The sequence below is a fragment of the Amphiura filiformis genome, chromosome 2 (genome assembly GCF_039555335.1).
Source record: "Amphiura filiformis chromosome 2, Afil_fr2py, whole genome shotgun sequence".
Taxonomy (NCBI): Eukaryota; Metazoa; Echinodermata; class Ophiuroidea; order Amphilepidida; family Amphiuridae; genus Amphiura; species Amphiura filiformis.
The window spans coordinates 74,495,429-74,519,440 of NC_092629.1; the positions used below are offsets into that span (position 1 = coordinate 74,495,429).

The following is a 24,012-nucleotide window of genomic DNA, read 5'->3' on the forward strand; positions in this document are numbered from 1 at the left end:
AGGTCCCCTTCTCCATTTAGTCCCATGTAGTTCCACCCAAGGTTCACTAGTCCTATGGTTCACATAAATAGCTAATTAAAATGTGTCATTTAGTACGTCCAAACGACTTTTAGTAATTGAGGTAATCGTAGATCCATCCTGTGCACTCATTTAGTCGAGTTGTACAAAGGGTATAAAACGTTTTAATAACATTCTAAATACTGAGGAAAAACATTCTAACATAACAATATCTTTTTTTTTAAATGTTAGTGTTAATGGTAGGGTTTTTTTTTTGGGGGGGGGGTGTTTTTTCATATGTTTGAGGATAAATACCACTAATTCGTGGTTGTTTGATGTGATAATTTTTATGTTTAACATTTCATAATTTACAATTCTAGACTTTTACAATACCAACAGCTACATCACACTAATATACAAATAATTATCTTTTTCGGCCTTTTGTGGTAATTTTTAATATATAAACTGTATTATGTGTGTGCCAATTGAGGGCACTATTTACATATATTTAAAATTTAATTTAGCCCAATAGTTATTCGTTTCATTTCATGATAAAAAGTAGTTTGAAAATCCCCTTGTTATATGCTACTTATTTTTATGATGTTTCAATATGCCATTATGCAAGTGTCTACCCCTTGTAAAAATGCAAACAGCATTTGAGATAATAGCGCCATCAGTGTTCAACTTTGCTTTAAAATGAATACAGTTCTACATACCATCAAACAACCTTCCTAGATCCTTTAAGCATAGACGGGCGACCATTAGGATATATCGCCTAATGCGTATGTTAATGTTTACAAAAGAATTTTTTCTAATTGGCGTAACCCGACCGACCCTAAAAATAGGCCCGGTCCTAGATTTTTTTGCAAAAAAAAAAAAAAAAATAGTAAATAAAAAAAATTGCCGACCGACCTACCCTAATTCTTTTTTTATGTTACGCCAATCAAACATTTTTTTCTAGGCCTTAGTCATACTAGTACATAATATACAATACGTGATATGTAATTATAAATTAATGTATTCCAGATTTAGATTCATATTCACATTCCTTTTATTCAACCTGACCTTTTCCCGTAATTCACAGTGCATTGTGGGATAGAATTTTTTGCTTCTTCTCTGGTCTTTAACTGAACAAAAAGCGCTTATTTAGGTGTAAATTTTCAAGCATTGCAATTTGTCTCATACAGTCTACTAAAGGATACAACACAATTAATAATTACTGTCTCGAGCTTGGGCTCAGTTGCAGTAATTGATGCATGAACTGATACATTAGCTTTTAAATTTGATTGAATTTTGATCTCCAGCAGCCTGATGACCACTAGTGGCCAAACATTATAATCAGTGGCAAAACCGTAGTTGCACATTTTAAGTCCGTACATTAGCTTCACAACGCGATGTTAGCTTTATATTATAAGTTGTAATGATGTCGTAGCTGCACTTCATGATGTAATGGCACCAGCAGTGGATCTCAAATATATAGAAAGTTGACTTTGAAAGTGTGTATTACCATTACAGACTGTTTAATATCTTTCAATTTCAGTGGACTTGTTAATCGACCATAGAAAATGTGTGGATTGATGTCATATGCTGCCGTACTTATTATTTTATCAGCAACTTACAGTAGTAATGTGTGTGATGCCATAGTATCCAATGAAGGTAAGTGATTTCATGGCCATGGTATGGCGATTAAAGTCTGAGATGTACTATTCTAAGTTAATCACTAATCAGAGATGATTGGATGTGTACAAATGGTAGTTGAGGAACCTATTTTAACCGGTGACTGGTATATGGATATTGATGAGCTAAAATTTGCAAAACTGAAAAAGCTGGCTGTCACCCGGTCTGTCACAAAGATTAATGTGTTTGTTCACATTTATCAAGAGCCCGCAAATATGTTACTAATATCATAGATGGCAAAAAAATAGACGATCTATGCTACTGTATGCATTGCATACCTGTTGCAATTATCCAGTTTCCCAGCAAACACAAAACGTTTTCGACATCATTCGCAAAAGGTTATAAAAGGTTGTCAGAAAACGTTTAAATGTCGGGGTATATAAAGGGTATATTAAGAGTATAAAACGTTTTCATGATAATCTACTGCTCAGCAAACAAAAATGTTTTTCAGAAAACATTTAAATGTCGGGTTATATAAAGGGTATACAAACGTTTTTAAAAATAACATTCCAAAAACATTCTTGAAAACTAGATACAAAACATTTTAAACATAATGTTATTTTGGGGTTGAAAAAATATTTTGCGAAAAATGTTTGCCCAAAATATTTTCAATAACGTTTTAAAAACGTTTTCATGACCTTTATATCACCGACATTTAAATGTTATTAAAAGGTTTTGAAAAAAACATTTTAAGAACATTTCTGTGTTTGCTGGGTTCAAATATTTTAACATAATGCTATTTAAGTATTGACACAATATTTGGCAAAGATGTTTGCAAAAATAGTTTACAATAACATTTTTTGAAAACATTTAAAAATATTGTTGTAGTGTGTTTTCATACAAATTGTTTTAAAACGTTATCATGACCTTTATATAACCCGACATTTTAATGTTATTAAAACGTTTTGACCTAAACCAAAAGCCAAAATATAACTGATTTAAAACGTTTTTAAAACGTTTTTGTGTTTGCTGGGTTGCTTGCCTGTGAGGTACTCAGAGAAAAAAAAAAAACCGGGACATTCTATCTCGTTACTTTAACACTAATCGAAAAGTATGAACGCATAATGTTAATTGGTTGTAATGTGATATTCTACTCAGTCTGGAAGCAGCTTCGCATGTTAATACATTATGTTGTTAATTTCGTAGGGAGATACGAGGAGATATGCACATATTTTTTATGACATATAATGATACGTATGCTTACAAAATCTCATGTTTATTTTACGATTGTACTTCATAGGAAAAGCACTGATAGGGAAAAGGCATTTGATAGTAACAACATACCTCGGGTGACAAACCATTATAAATTTGTTAAAATGTTGTTGCTTGTTTTTGTATTGTAATGTATTTATTGACTCTATATTTGTACATTTTTTTGTTTTACTTTATATTAATTACAATAGCTAGGCGCTGTTCAAGTATTAACCAATAAGCATGGTCATTGTCATGAAATGAGCGTCATTCATGTACGTATAGGTCAAAATCCCGAATTCGGAATAGTCTTTATTTTTGTGCACATTGGTATAACCATTTCTTTTATACGAATAGTACTAGTCCGTTACCTATTTCGGACACAATAGTCGAGGTCCAATGCCCCTTAACCTTTCCCCAAAGCTCCAATGTAATAGCCGAGCTAGTCTAATATATAAATCTAGAATCCCGCGTTGTATAGCTGCGTTTTCTTGAAAAGTTGATTAATCTCAGTGGGATGTGAATTCCTTTAAATTTTTCCATAGATTAAAAAAAACAAAAACCGTAATCTGGGATACTGTAATATTTTCTTCACAATTCAGTCACAATGAGTCAGTTTGTCACCCGGTTTGTTACTATGATCTGTGTACCCTGTTTCTCTGTACATTGTTTTCAAACATTACCTATAAATATGATAAAGTTATACTCGTACAATGTTCGTCCTTTGAGAATCTAAGCGTGTTTCTGCACAAATTTAATACGGTATGCTCCCCGGGGATGTGTTTGTACAGAACACTAACGTTAGACTAATGATAATATTTCTATAACATTAGCACCAGGGCATTAGTAATGTTTGTTTTCAGAAAACTCGAGCCAGTTAAAAGCCCGGGGGCGGGGGCACTCACATGTTAAGGTGGAATGGGTAGGTGCCCAATTGAAAAATAATTATACGCGTAGATGAATGGTTGCCCTCCCCAGTAATTAATTAATTAATAAATAATTATTCATTAATTAGCTAGTTTTCGCTGCTGAGACTTCGCACAATAAAAGAGAAAATCATTAAAAACATAATGTGCCAATTTAAAAAAGAAAAAGACCAAAAATTACCGTACACCACTATCTGACTATGGAATAAAGCCGACGATTTTTTTTCTTGGCTAAAATGCAGTGAGCTTTGTAAGCAAACCAGCTATTTGTTGCAGCTATTGTGCTGCATTGTCAACAGAATTTACATATTTGTAGTTTGTTTTAAGTGTGTGTATTTTTACCGTGAAAGGTATATACTATTAATACGACTTGGTCGGTAACCATTGAAATCGAATGAACCTTTTTACACGAGTCAAGTTCAGTGACCTATAGAAATTGATGATAATAGTTTTAAAAGAAATGCAGTTTTTGTTAACATATATTGGAAAACGTTCAGTTTCTACTGTAACCATGGTAACTCAGCAGTGATTTTAAAGGGATTTTTAGTGTTAGCATGATACTAACAAGGTAAATAAATATTTAAACGGCGCAAGTTACTATTTATGCTGGCTACAGTATCCTCATGCCTAATGTTTGGCGCTGAAATGTTGACCTATGACCCAGTTGGAGTGTCGTCACAAGTGATACCGTACGCGTAGCCAGCATAAATACTAAAAGCAGATGAACAGTAAACAACAATATTTTCACTTTGATGAATGTTCAAAATCGCTGAATAGGCCTTTCTATAACAATGGGAAACGAAACAGCGATTTGATCTCAAACGTAATCTGGTCCCGGAAATCTGATACTCGGAGGTACGCTTTAAGAATTGAACCGACCATACTGCTGCTTTCACTAGGCCAAAATACGTTTTGCCACTAGTCTGAAAAATAAAAAAGCGTTCGCTGGTCCGAAAGTTAAAGTTAGGGTTAACTCCATCATGCACTGCAAACGTGTTATCACTAGAGTTTCAACTGCCACTTTACTTTTCAAGTCCCATTGATTTCTGTGCAAAAGATGTTGCTTAAGAATTGTGCGTGTGTCATTATTACTTGGTCGATTTCAGAACAAAAGTGATGTATGCATAAAGGATAATTCACACCTTCTGTAGGTAACATAAAATGTGAAATCGACTAGCATTTTGAATGCGTTTTTATTGTAAATATATCAGTCCAAATTCAAATTTAACCATGCCCGTCAATGCAATGTGCGAGCATTGGTGTCATGTTCACTCACACAGCTGTGTTAACCGCAAGTCAACACAGTGGCATGGTGGGAAGTGCTTAAATCATCCTCTGCTTTAAGCCTAAAGCTTTTCAATCTTTGAAGTAACCAAACATCCTACGTGGACAGAGTGAAAAACGGATACATTTCTTTAAAAGGGCATATCTTCAAAAGTTATGAGCCGATTGAAATAATTGTTTCGGATTATTAAAGCTAACGGGTAAAGGCTTCTTATATCATATCAACATGTACTTGATCAACTTTTCTGAAATAGGAGAAAAAGAGGGCGCAATGAGGGGCCTCTTTTTTTGGGGGGGGGACACCCTGTATGTAAGAATCACCTGTTTTCAATTTTTCGTTCATGATTTCTTAGACTTATGGTCACATTTTTCATAAACAATTAAAATTGTACCCCCCCCCTGCTCATAACTATTTCTCAGACCTATCGGTCCAATTTCTCGAAGCTTGGCTAGTGGTCAGGCTTCATACGCCAGCAGGCTATCCCTACCAATGTGGATCCACTTTCAAAGTGATATACGACGTGATATTGTAAGCACTGGTATACAGGACTAATTGGGCTGAAGCAACGGCTTATGAAGCATATAACCACTAGCCATGCTTCAAGAAATTGGCCCTTAGAGAATAGCTATCTATAACAGCTTTACCTGAGTAACAACTGTTTTTGTAAGTTTAAGATTATTTAAATCACTTAGGTGGCTTACGAAGCAATGGAAGCATAACCACTAGTCATGCTTCAAGAAATCAGCCCTTAGAGAATAGCGATCTATAACAGCTTTACCTGCACAACAGTTGTTTGTAAGTTTAAGATCATTGAATCAGGTGACTTACGAAGCATAACCACTAGCCATGCTTCAAGAAATCGGCCCTTAGAGAATAGCGATCTATAACAGCATTACCCGAGTAACAACTGTTTTTGCAAGTTTAAGTTTCAAGTTTAAGATTATTGAATTCACGTAGGACTTGTTCGATTTAAAGATAGCAATTTATTTTGTAATTTTCATAATGTTATTTTTAATACCATAATTTATGTAAATAACACACAGTAGTCACCATAGTAACTGAAACAAAAGCAAGTTCATATTTGAGGTATTTGGGTTTGTTTGTTTGTTTGTTCGTTCGTTTGTTTATTGTTGTTCTTTTACAACTCGCCTTTACAATGTATACCCAGGTCTTGCTCCATAAACAGTCATGAGTCAATTCACATTCATAAAAATGGTCAACGCACCATTATATTTATGTGAGCAGCAGTATTTCATCCATGCCTGTCCTTGTCCCTTTTTCTTTAAACTCTTTTAAATATGAGATGAGATATAGGCCTATTAAATTTTCTCACCATGATAATACATTAAAAAGCGAAAGATTGGCCAAATATTACTAAATATCAATATTGAACTTATCAAGGTACGCCTTAAATTTACGCGAGATATATGCTCAGTTGAGTGACAATAATTTGAAATGGTTAGCGGTTTGAAAGCTTTCTACCCAACCGTGCTTAGAGCATAACATTAAAGGAATGGAGTAGTATATCTTTGGTTGTGAGGTTTGTAGATTCGCAGTGTTTCTTTTTTTTTTTTTTTGGGGAGGGGTAGGGTGTTGGGAGGGGCAGGGGAGGGGCAGGAGAGGGGTCGTGACAGATGAGTTCAAACCCTCTCCCCTGAATTATATGAAAGAATGTTACTGCTTATTGAAAGTAAGTCTACAGAGAAACAAAATTTCAAGTTGGATAATGCAGCTCAGTATTTCTTGCTCTGCAATTTTTTCTACTATTTTTAGTTCAGTACCCTAATAATATTACGGTATATGAAGACTGCAGAGTGGTCCAAAAACAACTTCCCTATTTCAAAGGTTGATTTCTCACAGTTGAAAAACCTGTTTGAAGTCTTTATTGCATATCCTTACAGAACAGCTTTCTAAAAGTATTTGGTGAACAATTGACTGAGAAAGAATGTAAATTACATTTTTAAGGTAAAGGGTCAAAATAATGTTTGTCCACACGTAAGCTTTTTCACTTGTGTGAATAAAATTTGATACTCACAAACGCATCATACTCATCTTGCAAGAATCAAGAGATTCAACTTTTAAACTTACTGCGTTTGAAATAGGGATGAATTTAGGGGAATATAATTTTAGAAGAGTTGTCGCGTCACGAGAATCGATTAATCTGTATCAGATCGGTTCTCGCAAGGACTAAAATTATTCCGACTCATGCCCTGATGTTATTGTTGGGATTACCAAGAGTTCAGCTTATTGCATTAAGTCTGCATAAAATAACGTTGTAAAATAAATCATGCCCAAAACCTAGGTCCGTTCATACTACCACCGCATTTGCGATGCGTTGCTTTGCGATGCCGATATATCGATTACTTTTGCCGCAACTCAACGCAACTCGTCGCATTTACAAGTTAAAATGTATTTAACTTTATTGCGATATCGCAATGCAGTACTTGCAGTATGATGCAATGCGACAACGCACCGCGTCGCAAAGCAACGCATCGCAAATGCGGTGGTAGTATGAACGAACCTTAAGTCTTGTACATATTAACAACTTGCCGTGATGCGACAGTCATATGTCAGAGGGAATGACGTACATGTGAGCCATCACGAAGTAGAGATTTATCCATATTTTACATCCCGTTCCGGAATTCCATCTGAAAATTGCAACGTGCCTGCGTACCATCACGTCCAAGGGGGAAATTAAACACTCAATGTATAATGTACTGTGACGCTGCAGCCATATGCTTACGCGTGGATAAATTCAATTTTATCATAAAACAAATTAGGCCAACAAATTTTTCAGTTCCGAGTTATTTTCATTTAGATCATGTATTTTCTCACGGAAATAGATGTTTACAACTTTGGTTAAAAACACCTAACAATAGTTACATATTTTCTACCAGAGTTTCCGTGTTCATAAGAATGGAGCAACAAAAACTATTATGATAGTAACCCGATTTAGGGCAATTCAAACGGATAAGCCATGTTAATATGTGTTAAGATTACTAATTATGATTATGGTTCATACAATTTAACAAGATAATCCACGTGTGATATCAGGAATCGGTCTATTCATGAATTTATATAACTTGTTATGAAGGACGAATATTCTTAATTTGGTAAACAAGTTCCTATGGCACTAATGTTAATTATGAAAATGTATTAAATTGTTTTGAACGTACTTAATTTATAAGCTCCACGTCATCAAATTTCATAACCATAATTTCTGCTGAGTAATGGTTTCGTAACCAATATTTCTGCTGACGTGGCAGACTCCAAAAACACAAAAATAGAGGTCCCAAACCCAGGGAAAGTCATTCAGACCGTTGGTCTCAACCGAGAGAGTAGCTCTCGATAGCTTTACCGATTCATGATATTCAGGTGAATATCAGTAATACTTAGAGAAAACGTACTGCATAGGCCTGCGTGCCGAAACTTAAGAGTTACAACATTAAAAGGAGCTGTGGGTATTAACGTAAAATACTTGCGTGTATTTTTGTCTGATTAATTGTACTTTGCAATTAATTCCCGTAACCCAGTTGTGAGCCCCGCACGACCGGCGTTATAGACTTAATACTGCAGCCACATTTGTAATTCAAATTCTTTTTCGTTCATTTTTTCACCGAAAACTTTAGAAAGATGGTCGTTAAGAATTTGCAGCATGCGGGAAATGTATGAAAATTGCGGAAAAATTGTATGTAATTATGGCTCAAAATATTACAAAATGCTACGTAAATGTGATTTTTTATAGATGATCTCAACCTGAAATGAACAGAAAAAAATTAAATATCAATCTCTAATTCAAATGACGTCCTCTCTCTCCCCCTCACATAATATTTGACCACATATTATAAATAAACTTCTTTCTTTTCAGCACAGAAAGTTGGATTCATCAGCTGAATGTTTGTGCTCTACTACTATCACCATTCCAAAAGGCAGCACTCTCCATACTTTAATTCCCGAGAAAATCTAAAATACACAGCAGTACCTAATTTCAGGCTGTTATTTCCCTTAAGGAAAGCGACTCATTGTCAGCCAGTGACCGTAAACAATTGAATTTATACTAAGGCTATTACGTAATCAAGTGTGTGATATCATTTTTGCATGTGTTGTTTGAAAGACAAAGGTAGGCCTACAGTGTTTATGTAATCACCATGAAATACCATGAAAATGATCCATATAATGGGGTTGGAAGTCAACTTTTATTACATACTGACCGACCCTCATAGTGGAAGAAGAAATATAGTGTTAAGACTTAGTTCCAATTAGTTTCTTTTTAAAGAGTTTCTTAGAACTTATCTGTGATTTTGAAATTTTGAAAAGCGTCCTCAGCTGTGACCCTCTGGTACCTTCCTAATAATACTGTGACTTATTTATACTTACTGCCAACAATACTAATTCAAAATCTGGTAATTTATTGATTATTTTAAGCGTATGCATATGATTTTTGTTGGATTTTGGCGGCCATTTTGAAAATTGCCCTCAATTAATTGTGACCTCTTGGCACCTTCCGATTAATTCCTAGACATAATTATACATTACTGCCATCAATACTTATCAAAATTGTGGCCATTTTGAAAAAAGCGCCCTCACATTAAAATTCTCAGGTTACAGACTTTTTACCTCATAAGTTCTTGTTTCCCATTCAAAACTGGTCCAGAAAATCCATATGAGAATCTCTCCTTTTCTTAGTGGGGCTTCCCTCATTTCATTTTTAACCAGTCTAATGCAAAACCATTAACATTTTCAGCGAATGGTGAGTTTTGATGACCAGAAGTGTATACCTTAAAGTCATCCATTGTGTTTTTATAAACATGGTTGGGCTTTAAAAGTATCTCAGATATAATTTGGGCAACAAAACTATACAATCTCTACAATCGAACTCTAGCATTACTACGATTGGATCAGGGAGATGTATTTAGCATGTTATTTTCAACTGAATCAGATCGCATTATTTACACGTCACGTGATGCTCAAATTCTGTACATGCTCAAGTTTTTCTTCTATCATCTGAAAGGGCATAATGAAATTGTTATATTTACCAAGAATAAAGAAAACTAATTCCCCTCGAGGGCGGGTGTAAGAATTTAAGGTGATCATCCAAAATTCTTGTTTTTTCAACTTCTGAAAATGTGAAATTTCAACGTGGCAACAGGGTATCAATCTGGCAACACTGACTGATTAAAATTGGGTAATTGTAAGACAACTGTGAAGTCCGTTTTGGCAAAAACATCTACCAGCTTTATGTGCGGTTTTTGCAGAATTTGTACTTTTTCACGAGTGAAATCAAAGAAATTATGGTGTTTTTTAAACTAAAATCAACAAAAACAAGGTAGGTCTGTTACCATGGCAACAGAGGGATGCTGATTTTTTTAAATATCTATTTTTGTATTGGGCCCCAATCTCCCAGACTTGGAGCAAAATCCTAGAGATGACGTGTCCAAGATTTTGTCAACGTAGAAAAAATTAGGCCCCATGTCACATGGAAAAGCGCGGTAAATTGCCCCAAACCGACTATTACTGGAAATTACTGTAAAATGCCGGAAATTATGCTAAATTATGACCGGTCACTATGAATCGTGTTAGATTTTGATAAATCACAGCAAATTCAGGTACATTTTACAAAATTGTTTCAAATTTTTGTCAAACGGCTAATATCGCTAAGAAAGCTTAAAATCTACATAGAAAATGCCATGAAATCACAGTAAATTGCTGAAAATCATTTTATGCTAAATTGTGCTAAATTTTGATCAAGCGAAAATAGACAAAAAAAATCTTAAAATCCCAAAAATGGCGATAAATTTAGCAAAAATAATGTGCGATTTACCACGTTTTCTCATGTGACATGGGGGGGGGGGGGCTTCAATTTGTACACTGTAGAATGTACAGCAATCAGCAATCACTATTAACTGTTATATTTAAAATGATATTGCAGTGGAAGAAGGAAATTTCCAGTTGCAGTTGGTTGATTATTTAATGGCTAAATATGGTACCGGCATTGTGAGACCTGTGTTCAACACATCAACAGTCACTACCGTCATCTTTAGACCTAAGATACACGAGGTCATTGAATTGGTGAGAAACAGTTATTCGTTACTCTTTGTTGTTTAATTAAACAGATACATAATGTGATGCTATTAAGCAAAATCAATCGGAACTCGAAAAAAAAAGTTTGAGAAAGAACCAAACAAAGGAAATACCGTATTTCCTTTTGTTTCCTGTTGCTTTAAAAACTCTTTAAGGGGGTACTACACCGCTGTGGCAAATTTGTGACTATTTTTGCATTTTTCTCAAAAAATAATAACACAGTGGTAACAAAAGTAATGTATATTATTGGGGCAAGGAATCCAGTTACTTCACTGAAATTTCAGTGACGCAAGACAAGCAGTTCAGTATATATGATAGGAAATGAGGTACATCCTAGCGGTACCTCTTTTCTTATCATAAATAACAAACCTCTTGTTTTGGGTCACTGAAATTCCAGTATAGTAATTGGATTCCTTGCCCCTATAATATACATAACTTTTGTTACCACTGTGTTAATAGTTTATGAGAAAAATGCAAAAATAAACACACATTTATCGAGGGTGTAGTACCCCTTAATTGCTCATGTAGTTCATCTTCAATGAGGGTTTCTGCAAAATGCAGCTTTTTACTATCCTATAAGAAACTGAAAATTTAATATTTCCGAGTTCGGACTAATTTTGCTTGATCGCATCACATACAGGCTGTATCAAAATGATTGGTACCCATCAATTTTGATGTTGATTGAAAAGGATGCCTCTTCCACATGCAACTTTGCATGAATACTCTCGAAATGTACAGAATGTATAGTTTATGACTTGTTATACAATTAATCTACACATTATTTGGATCTTATGTTGCGTGTTGATGTGTCAGACTCATCCATTATCAGTTACAAATCAGTTCAGACTATTTCATACGACGCCGAACACTTATTCTTCAATTATGCTTCAACAAGGATTTGTTATTTTAACAGTTCGAAGTCATTTTGATCGTCTAAGGAATGTTTTTTGAAGACAAAAGTTAATCATACACTAGATTTCATATTGACTTTTTTCTTTTCCTCTTCCACGTCCTTTCTTTCACCTCTCAGAATGGACGCTTAATAAAGAAAATATCTTTCTTTCTTTCTTTCTTTCTTTCTTTCTTTCTTTCTTTCTTTCTTTCTTTCTTTCTTTCTTTCTTTTTTTCTTTCTTTCTTTATTTTTTGTTTTCATTTTTCACTCTTCCTTTCTTTTTTCTTCCTCCATCTTTGTTTATTTACTCCTTTATTTTTTATATTATATGACTTTCATTGGTTCAAATGTTTTTGTTTCCTTCCTTTATTACCAGGATGCTCGAAATCAACGAATAACTGTTAGTGCTTTATTAAAGCAGGTAATTATCATTATTATTGTTAACTATTATGATCCATGTTGTTTGTAAAGAAATCAATGTAATAAAGCAGTAGTAAAAATGCAACAAATGCACCCTTTTTGGACTCGCAATTTTCCAAAAATTTGAAAAGTTACCCTAAATAAGTTGTTCAGTTTCAGAAAACTACCCTTATTCTTGAAAATCAGTGTCTTTTAGACCCTAAATGCGTCACGCGCGTAACTTGCCTTGCCTTTAAAAAACACCCCTTTTATTTGTTGGTCACGCATGCGTACAGACCATTTATGTGATTGTTTTTAAAGTCTGTATATACCTAATAAAACAGTAATTGGAACCACAGATGAAATAATATGGAAGTGGTTAATGTAGCGATAAAGAGAAGTATGATTTCAAATGATATTATGAAAAATGTGAACATGACCATAACGTTCATGTGTAAACAGTGTCTGCATTTACCTAGACAGCAAACATTAACAACCGCCCATTTTCATTAATAAATGTCACAATTTCTAATTACCTGCCAGTATTGATTAATATGCCAGACTTTGCTTAGCGTCAAGTCAAGAGATATTTTAGTTACGTACCTTTCATGAAAGGTAGAAGTGAAGTCAATAAAGTAAACATTAATAAAAGTGGTCTAATAACTCCTATAATAATGATTACCATTATTATCATCATCATCATCATCATCATCATCATCATCATCATCATCGTCATCATCATCATCATCATCATCATCATCATCATCATCATCATCATCATCATCATCATCATCATCATTATTATTATTATTATTATTATTATTATTATTATTATTATTATTATTATTATTATTATTATTATTATTATTATTATTATTATTATCATTATTTATCATTATAATTATTATATCATCGTTATTATTATATATCATCATTATTATTATCATTATTATTTTTATCATCATTATCGAAGGTCTGGCATGATGAGTTCCTACATTGGAATGTCAGTGAATATGGTGGCATCACCAAGATTCAACTCCCGTCGGACATGATTTGGGTTCCAGATATTACACTTGGTAGAAAGTAAGTATTCTAAAGCTTAATTTATACTCCGTCGCTGAGCGACTAGAGATTGGTATTTGACTAACGAGATATTGCGCTTTTCCCAACGTAACAAAAAGCGTGCCACCCTCATTCGCTGATACCAGTCGCTCGTCGCTTAACGTTAGGATATTAATTCAGCTTACAACTGTCACACTCATACGCATTCCCCCTCAATCACCATCTCCCCTAAAAACATACTTAGGTCCATGCATGGATGTAGGAAGTGATTTCTTTTTCAGGAGAAGTTTTCTATTTTCGTTTCCTCCCTATATCCTTTTTTCTCCAACATGGCATAATTTCCTTAATTAATAATCATTTATTCATAGCGTGGGGCTCCCCACTACCCCTCTTCTTGCAGGTTTACTATGATTGCAGATATGTGACCCGGCAGCACAAATGAGCCGTAAATTCCCTAAATTGTATTCCGAGATACGGTGTAAAATGTGTACGAAGGTCATATTCATCGGTAACTTAAGCTGGCCCGACATCCGTCTCATTTCGATAGTCAAAAACTAATCAATAATCCTATTGTTGAAGTGGATAATAAGCTTCTACCTTAGATGGCTATAGAACTTTTAATAGCTCTGGTCTTTGTTTGCTTATATCGCTAAATCCTGTTCAAGTGGCGGGTTACCAGGCATTGTATTTTGTACAGGTATGCATAACCAACAATTAGCAGTGAGAGAACTTTCTTAAACCTCGTTGACTTGGGGATGATTTGAAATGACCGCCAATTATGACTGTTTGATATTTATTGCCAACAATGTGGAAAAGAGACACATATAAAAACGTAAAAAGCTATAGTTTTGTTGAAGGAGAAAAGTTTAACAAACCATAACCCCGCTTCTGGATATCGTTTGAAGTCAAATGATATACCATTTTTAAGTTTATGATATAATATATCGTTTTGGAGGTAACGATAGGTTACAAGAAAGGCAAAATTATGTCAGTATACTCAACCGATGTCAAATTATATAATCTATAGGCTTACATTTGAATATGTAGACAAGAAATTGTGTTGCATTTTAATAAAATCATGCTTTGTTACTTGTTTCACTAAGTTGACTAAGAAATACGCCGTGACCATTTTATGTACCTTGTAATTTTTGGATCCAGCGTATGCAAATAACACACAATAATTTGTTTTTCTGTTCATTTTACTAGCATTGACAGCGACTTTGAAAGGATCAAAAATACTAGGGCAGCCATACAGAGTGACGGCAGAGTCACGTGGTACGCGCCCGCCATTTTTACGAGCTCATGTCGGATAAAGGTCCGATATTTCCCCTTTGATACACAAATCTGCGTACTGCAATACTCTTCCTGGGCATACAATGGATTTGAAGTGGACTTATTTCCCGACAAAAGCAACGATTCCTCGCAGGATAGGTAAGTTTCACGGGAAATATCAAAGCTGCCCCATAATTGCTTACGAGCAACGAACATAAGATTAGAATATCTCATAATGCTTTGATAATAAAAATATAAATATCAATACATTTGAGTAAATTGTATTTTATGTACTTAGCTAATTATGTTAACTGACAAATATCAATATTTATCCAAAAATATTTTTACCAATTTTTTTTTATCCGATAATTTGTTTTGCTAAGCCTTATTCCGAAATTAACATTATGTCAACATTCTGCTAGTCTAAAATTCTTGGAAACAAAATTTAGCACTGGATGTTAGCCACATGATGTAACATAACAACTATCACCATCTATCAAGAAAAGAATGTTAAAGCCCAAAATTGTGTTTAATTTTTTTCAAACTGGTACATTATACTATATACTGTATGCTATACTGCTCACAGACGAGAATACACAATCGTGATTGATCAAAATGGTCAATTATCTTCCATATTCTTGCCCACATATTAGCTTATAATATGCTGAAAATCTTTACTTGTTTGACTTCCAAACCCTGAAATATGAATAGTTTTCGAGAAAAGATGATGTTTTCAAGAAGACAGAATAACAAGGTCTCCCATGTCCCGGATACCATGTGTATTACCATAGTGATACTATAATTATATGTTGTTCTCCCTTTATATGCAGCTTTTTAGAAAACGGCGTTTGGGATCTTCTAGAGGTACACACAGAGAAGGTGGTCAACATGTACCCTTGTTGTCCAGAACCCTACCCAGAGCTAGAATACGCATTGATATTAAAACGAAGATCGACATACTATATATCGTACCTTATTCTACCATGTTTATTTCTGTCAGCGCTGTCACTCTTAGTGTTTTACCTCCCTGCGGAATGTGGTGAAAAGTTAACATTAGCTATTACAAATTTGTTAGCCCTGGTGGTGTTTCAGCAGTTGGTTGCAGAGTCTATGCCACCAAGTGGGGAAGACCCGCCTCTGATCGGTAAGTGGCAATTTTAGAATCACTTGTTCCAAATACTTATATTGATCCAAGCAATTTCTGACTAAATATTTACAAATGTATGGCTTCCAATGAGGGATCTGCACGGTTGAAGGAATCAAAATCAAGTGGTTCTCAATTGGTTATGAAGGCTCCCGCGTTCTGTTTATTAAAATAACCAAGAAAATTTAAAATTTTCAACGGAAATGGAAAGCAAATAAATAAATATTTATATGTTAATATTTTCAGTAACTAACTGTTACCATCCTCAGGCAGTAATGAATGGCTGACTGTCTTCTTCACACTTAGATCATTTAGGTGTTTCTAGAAGACAGTAGTAAATTTTAGTGATCCCGGCCCCCATCTCACATTGCCTTGTTTCTCCTCTCTGATGGCCCTCAATTATTTATCTAAACATCCAGTAACCTAAACAATAATTGTTAATGCTATACCCATTAAACACAAAACGTTTAATATCAGGGACGTATACAACTTTTTGATAACATTTAGAAACCTTGCTGCAAAAAATATTTTATAACATATAATATATTTTGCCAAAATGTTTGCCAAAAACATTTTGCGATAACATTTTGACCAACATAATGTTTTTGTGGTGTTTTTTTTTCATATAAAACGTTTTAAAAATGTTTTCATGACCTTTATATAGCCTGACATTCAAATGTTATTAAAACTTTTTGACCAAAACCACAACGCATTTATAACACGTTTATAACGTTTCAGACAAAGTAATTGTGTTTTCTGGATAAAGATCCGTGAACGTAGTAGTTGTATTTACTATAAGCATGGGCGTATAGCAAGCAAAATTCCTTGTTTATCCTTATTTATGCGAGTTCGAAGTACAGTGTTGGTTAATTTTCGAAAGGCATTTGAGATCCTTTTTATCCGCTAACATGCAGAAATCGTTATAATATTTATAATTTCTATAACATTTGTTGATGTTTTTTCTCAGGTGATTATTTCCTCGCTATGATAACGATGGTGTGCGTGTCTGTAGTCACCACAGTTTTTGTTCTCCACGTCAGCTCGAAAAGTGGATCCGTTCCCTATTGGGCACAACTATTATTCCTTCGATATCTCGCGAGATTTACGTGTATGTACCACGAAGAATACGACCATTCCTCATCAAATTTGAAGCTCCGCGATTCCTCAACTGTGGAGATTTCTTTCAAACTTCTCAATGCGGATAATAAACCAGATGCTGAAGGAATCCCGGATAAAAATGACGTAAATCAAAATGGCTGCCAAATACCCACTGCAATGGCGGATGACTTGCATTTTATGCGAAACGATCTTGAGGATAAAATCATGGAAGAGAACACAACGTCGCAGTGGAAACACATTGGACGAATTGTGGATAGATGTTTGCTCGTTGTGTTTTTGGTCTATACCACAATGACATCACTTATTTTGATCATAAGGGCAATGGGACCAGCAGAACATGCGCACTAAAGCTGAGGAGCAATTACAGAATAGGGTGCAACTCTACTAGTCTTATTACAAGACTGCCGTACCCCAACTCTAACTCTTAACTCCGTAAACGAGGACTTGATTCAAGACTAGCAAGTTGCACCCTATTCGGTAATTGTACCAAAGCTGAATAATGATTTAAGATTTTGTAAACCGCTGCTTCTTATTAGAAGCTTATCACCAGCTGCAGCTGCATAAAATATCGGTATAAAATATCGCCATATAAAAATGATCATCGAAGACTATGGTCTTATGACAACCTCGTCCCACAATTTGTATCAGTTGAAAGCGTGTCCATTTTAATCATTATCCCTGTGTAGGACTGAAAATGTTTGGCCTGGATTCTGTAGCCAAAATTTCCGGCCAAAGTGTGTCCAAACTGAATCCACTTACTATTTGCACGGTATTATATTGGTCTCTAAATTCACACTCTTGGTTCTCGTGCATAAATTTCTTTTCTTTTTCTTAGTTTTCTAAATTACCAGGATACAAAAATAAGTTTAAAATATCTATTTTTTCAGAAACAAAATCCACCAGTATTATTGGTCAGTCAAGGTTGACACCGCTCGAGAAACTTAACGTGATACGTTAGCGTTGCCATGGTATAGCTCAGCGAGATTAAAAAAGATTATATACTTCATTAATATATTTTTGTTCATTGATTGGTTAAAAGTGGATCACATGACCAAATATAGTTCTATACCATCAGTACTCAAATCCGCAAGCCGTAAATAGTTTTTTCAATGTGCCGGATGAGCCAATACGTCCAAGCCGTGAATAGTACTTTGACAATGTTTCTAGAACACAGTAGTAAATTTTAGTGATCCCGGCCCCCATCTCATATTGCCTTGTTTCTCCTGTCTGATGGCCCTCAATTATTTATCCAAACATCCAGTAACCTAAACAATTGTTAATGCTATACCAATTAAACACAAAACGTTTAATACTTATACATTTAGAAAGGTTTTTAGATGGTGACCCGCAGGTCAAATTGCTAGAAATGTACATTAAACACCTAAACAGACACAATGCAATTTGAAGGCAGCAGCGCCAATATTGCAAAATTGAAACAAACAACTATACAAACAACCAATCCAACCCAACCCCATCTCCCAGTAGGCAATGAGGATAAAGTGCCTTGCCCAATGACACAACACGTTGGCACGAGCGGGGCTCGAACTCGCAACATATGGATTATGAATCGGGCGCCTTATCCACTCGGCCACACGTATCCACTCGGCCACACGTGCTCCCAAAAAAACTTTTTGACTAAAACCACAACGAATTTATAACACGTTTATAACGTTTCAGACAAAGTAATAATTATTGTGTTTTCTGGATAAAGATCCGTGAACGTAGTAGTTGTATTTACTACACTGTTAAAAATGAACGTTAATTTACAGGGAAAAAATACAATTTTTACCGTTTTAAAACAATTTATATACAAAAATACGGTGAAAAATTAGGAATTTTACATTTTCCTGTATATGTAATGTTTTTATCAAATATCCCATTTTTTACGATACAATATACAAAAGTAAAAAATAACTGTAATTTTAATGCAATTTACTGTTTATTTACAAATAAAAACATAATTTTGAACGTTTTCTTACAGTTTCTTTTAAAAGTACATTACCGACACTGTTAAAATCGTCAGAATGTTAATTTGCAGGTAAAAATACGGTTTTTACCATATTTAAACAAAGTTTACACAACATTATGGTCAATAACCGTAAATTTACAATTTCCCGTACCACAATTGAAGTGACAGTTAATTTACATGCAAATTAACAGTTTGTACCTGTTTTAAAACAATATATACAAAAAAGACGTTAAAAAATCAGCAATTTTACGTTTTCCTGTAAATGTAATGTTTAGTTTATTTTTAACGATAACAATATACAAAACTAAACAAATTACTGTAATTTTAATATAATTTTCTGTTTATTTACAAATAAAACATACGTTTGAACATTTTCTTACAGTTTCTTATAAAAGTACATTACGACACTGTTAAAATCGTTAGAATGTTAATTCACAGGTAAAAAAACGGTTTTTTACCATATTTAAACAAAGTTTACACAACATATTATGGTCAATAACCGTATATTTACAATTTCCCGTATCACAAATAAGTGAAAGTTAATTTACATGAAAATTAAACAGTTTTGCCCGTTTTTAAAACAATTTACACAAAAAGACGCTAAAAATCAGCAATTTTACGTTTTCCTGTAAATGTAATGCTTAGTTTATTTTTTAACGATACAATATACAAAATTAAACAAATGACTGTATATTTAATGTAATTTACTGTTTATTTACAAATAAAAACATGCGTTTGAATGTTTTCTTACAGTTTCTTTTAAAATTACATTACAGACACTGTTAAAATCGTTAGAATGTTAATTTACAGGTAAAAATACGGCTTATACCATATTTTAACCAATTTTACACAACATCATGGTCAACAACCGTAAATTTACAATTTCCCGTACCACAATTGAAGTTCAACGTTAATTTACATGAAAAATTAAAAGTTTTTCCCGTTTTCAAAACAATTTATATACAAAAAGACGCTAAAAAATCAGTATAATTATACGTTTTCCTGTCAATGTAATGTTTCGGTTTTTTTACGATGTAATGTGCAAAATTAAACAAATGACTGTTATTTAATGTAATTTACTGTTTATTTAAATATAAAAACATGCGTTTGAACGTTTTCTTACAGTTTCTTTTAAAAGTGCATTACTAACACTGTTAAAAATTGTTAGAATGTTAATTTACAGGTAAAAATACGGCTTATACTATATTTGAACAAATTTTACACAACATTATGGTAAACAACCGTAAATTTACAATTTCCCGTACCACAATTGAAGTTCAACGTTAATTTACATGAAAAATTAACAGTTTGTACCGTTTTCAAGACGCTAAAGTCATCAATTTAACGTTTTCCTGTCAATCTAAAGTTTAGTTTGTTTTTAACGATACAATCTGCAAATTTTTATAATTTAATTTTAATGTAATTTATTGTTTATTTACAAATAAAACATACGTTTAAACCGTTAAAATATTAGTATGAAGTTAATTTACAGGTAAAATATGACTTTCACCATTTTTTTTTTTTAATTAACACCATCACTGTTAAAAATATCAAATTAAATCATAATATAAATGTGAATTGATCCTACCGCAGGTAAAAACACATAGGACCCTAATTGTTTTTCAACATTATACTTCACTTTTTAAGTGTTTTGAGATATATTTTCATAGTTTTATAGAAGCAAACTATTCCGTTATTTTACGGAACATTCCGGCAGCAGGGTTACGGAACATCCGTAAATTGTAATTTATTCATTCCGTAAAACTTATTCATTAAAAATACAGAATAAAACGAGGTTTCTTACGGAAAATATTCCTTAAAAATACAGAATATTCGTAATATTCCGTAGAGTTTTAACGGTAAATATTCCAAACAACTCGGAATCATTCCGTATTTTTACGGAATTAATGTTATTTTACAGAAAAAATATGGATGTTCTGGTAAATCCGTAAATTTACAGAAACAAACAAATAAAAATGTATTTTCTTTTTTGAAAACCCGTAAGTTCACAGGTCTCCTGTAATAATACTTTATAGACCGTTTTCCTGGGTAATTATGCATAATTGATTGAACTGAGGATGTGCGCTGTTAGTATCAGAATACCGCATGCAGAGGAGCAGCCCCGGGGAGTAGCCGTTGCGCGCTGTAATGAGACGTATATCGGCCGATAGGACTTGAAGAAGACGACCGTGGCGTCGAAGTGTTTTACTTTGATAAGTTTGCTAGATCGCTTCTTTGCTGGTCAACTTTAACAGAGACAGGCAAGTAAACGCTAGTTGTTTTAGTTCACATGGTTTAAGTGCATGGTACGATCTAAATGCCCATGTACCGGTACCATAGATCAATGCTTATCTTTCTGTGGGTCATTTGGGTCAGTTTCTCAAACTTCAATTTACTGTTTATTTACAAATAAAAACATGCGTTTGAATGTTTTCTTACAGTTTCTTTTAAAATTACATTACAGACACTGTTAAAATCGTTAGCATGTTAATGTAAAATACAGCATCCGTTAAAAATCAAACGAATTGTTCAATTAACTGGCATTCCTTTCATTGTGTGTATGCAATGCATTTTATCTTTCTTTACTTTAAATAGGAGATTCACCATTTGACACTAACAAGTTCTCACTGACAATAAATGGGAAGGTAGTCATTGATCTCATCACCAACCAGCTGTCAGCATTGGCCCTGTGGTTCTCTACATTCTACGTCTTTAACTTCGAGTACCCTGAGAATATCGGAGCAACATTGGAATTTATTCAGAGGTAAGATTATATATAAGGATGTTTATTTCTCTGCTTCATTTGCTTTGAGGTGTTGTGTGATGTGTTTTTCATTATTAACATTTTGTACCGCCCAACACATTATGGATTGGATGAACTGAGGGTGCAAGAAGCTATTTCACAATTTATTTGAAACTTTTGCAATAATTTTGAAACTTTTATAATAGATTTGAGGAGTTTTATGTAAAATGATCATAGGAATTCAAATAATGTGTCATTCATTACTGGTTTCATTGTACATGTACTATTGTAGCCCTTGTAGCTTTTTAATTATAATAACAATGATGAAAACTAAATAATGTGCATATTTTGATTGCTTCCAATGTCTGATGATATTTTTTTAATAGTATTTAGTAATGCTGGAAACAAGTTAAAATATTCATTTTATTATTGGCAAATCTGCTGTATAGATTTCAACAACAGTTCAAATGGACAAATTGCTGTACCTGAATCCAACCTTAACATTAAACAGAAACACCTGAATCATGTGATCATCAATCAGTGTCAGTTGATGTGTATGGGCCTGTAACTAGTGGGAAAATCATAATTTGTAGAGTGGTTAGTCCACAGTAGGTCAAAAATGTTAAAATTATACAGTCCTTCAAAATAAACTAATATGAAAAATCCATGTAGTGCATAAGTTTCAACTTAAATACCTTTCGTTGTAATAATTTAGTGCAAAACCCTTTTGATATATGAATGAACCATATTCTTAGATGTTTGTGACTTATGTTAACAGCATTCAATGTCTATGAAAATCTTTTACATAGAATATTATTCAATAATAAAAACTACAAATTACAATGTATTGTCACTGATATTGAATGAACTGATATGAATGTATGAATTTGATTTCAGGTGCTTCCTTGGCATCAACCCTAGTCAAGGGTCCAAGAGAAGTAAAAAGAAAGGCAAGAAGACAGCCGTTCATCCACAAGTCCTCCAACTATGTAACAAACTGAAAGACTTTGAAAGTGATTGGCTATAGACTTTGAAATTGAACGGATAAAGGAAGCTATATCTTATCATCTAAATCATCAGATGTCGAATTGATGTTTACTGTTCTGAATTATGTATTCTGTTCAGAGTAGGTTGTTGCATATATCTATATCAACAATTGAGAAATGTGACTGGTTACTAGAGCTATGATTGGGTTCAAACTTCGGCAATCGTGAAACAAAAGTGCTGGTTCAATATTGCGCCACTGTTTATTGTGTAATACACGAACAATACGTGGTCGAACCAGTTGCAACACACCAGTTGCCCAAGTAGCCAATCATAGTGAGACTCACAAATAAGGAGCTAAAAGTATTACAAATGAACTGATAGTTCACCAGTGAGAGACATGGGCTACTCTATGGCAAAACTCAAGACAGATTGATAATTCCACTCAAAACTAATTGAAAAGTGATCAATGCTTTTTGTCTAGCATTACTGTGATTAGTTCTACAGTACCGTACCATTAATCATGTTAATTGTACAGACTAGTGACCAGGAGATTCTGGGTTCAAATCATACCACCAGCACATTGCTTACTTATGGAGTGAGTTTGGGTTGGGACTTGGCCTCTGTCATCAAGTATTTATTCTAGTCTTTGTAATCTGTTTAAGTCATGGAGTATTATGAAGATACCAAGGAGTATTCAATGAACAAATTCCAAGAGTGGAATTCACAGTGCAGGCCTATACACGATTTTCTATGTTTGAGTTTATATTTTTGGCCTCACAAAAAGTTTGTGAAAGTTTTAAGGGGGAGCCGACCCTTCGTGCACCTAGCGGTACTACTCTAGGCTGTATTGTGAAGAATTGGGAAAGGCTAGAAAATGAAAGTTGCTATGAATATAGCTAAGGTTTTTGCCATCCTTCCTATGTAGTTTGATTTTGTTTAGCTTTTATTGATTTTCGCATATAGTGTCAAATGTTCAAAACTTTTGTTTTTCGAACAGTTTACACTCTCGAAGAAAATTTGTAAAAGCTAAACAAAATCAAACTTCATAGACATGATGATGGTAATCTTGGCTATAGTCATGGTAACTTTGGTTTTTGTAGCCCTTCCCAATTCTTCAGAATATAGTCAGGAATACTGTTAGTAATTAGGTGCATGAAAAAAAAACGCGAGGGGTCAGCTCCTCCTTAAGTTGATGAAAATATAAAAGATATCACTAAAAAGATACCAAGGAGTATTCAATGTACAAATTCCAAGAGGGGAATTCACA

General features: G+C 33.9%; 1 protein-coding gene and 1 long non-coding RNA gene across 2 annotated transcripts; both read left to right on the top strand.

Moving 5' to 3' along the window:
- The first annotated feature begins 1,186 nt into the window (after nt 1-1,186).
- Nucleotides 1,187-18,189, top strand: LOC140146611 (neuronal acetylcholine receptor subunit alpha-9-like). The gene is made up of 7 exons (XM_072168481.1): nt 1,187-1,653; nt 11,006-11,145; nt 12,427-12,471; nt 13,423-13,532; nt 14,718-14,942; nt 15,614-15,927; nt 16,895-18,189. Exons 1-7 carry the CDS (start codon nt 1,563-1,565, stop codon nt 17,392-17,394), a joined length of 1,425 nt encoding a protein of 474 aa, XP_072024582.1. The 5' UTR covers nt 1,187-1,562; the 3' UTR covers nt 17,395-18,189.
- Nucleotides 18,190-21,141: 2,952 nt separating this feature from the next.
- LOC140146613 (uncharacterized) lies at nt 21,142-23,705 on the top strand. The gene is made up of 3 exons (XR_011858270.1): nt 21,142-21,276; nt 21,611-21,779; nt 22,656-23,705. It is a non-coding gene; the product is annotated as an uncharacterized lncRNA (long non-coding RNA).
- Nucleotides 23,706-24,012: the final 307 nt, after the last annotated feature.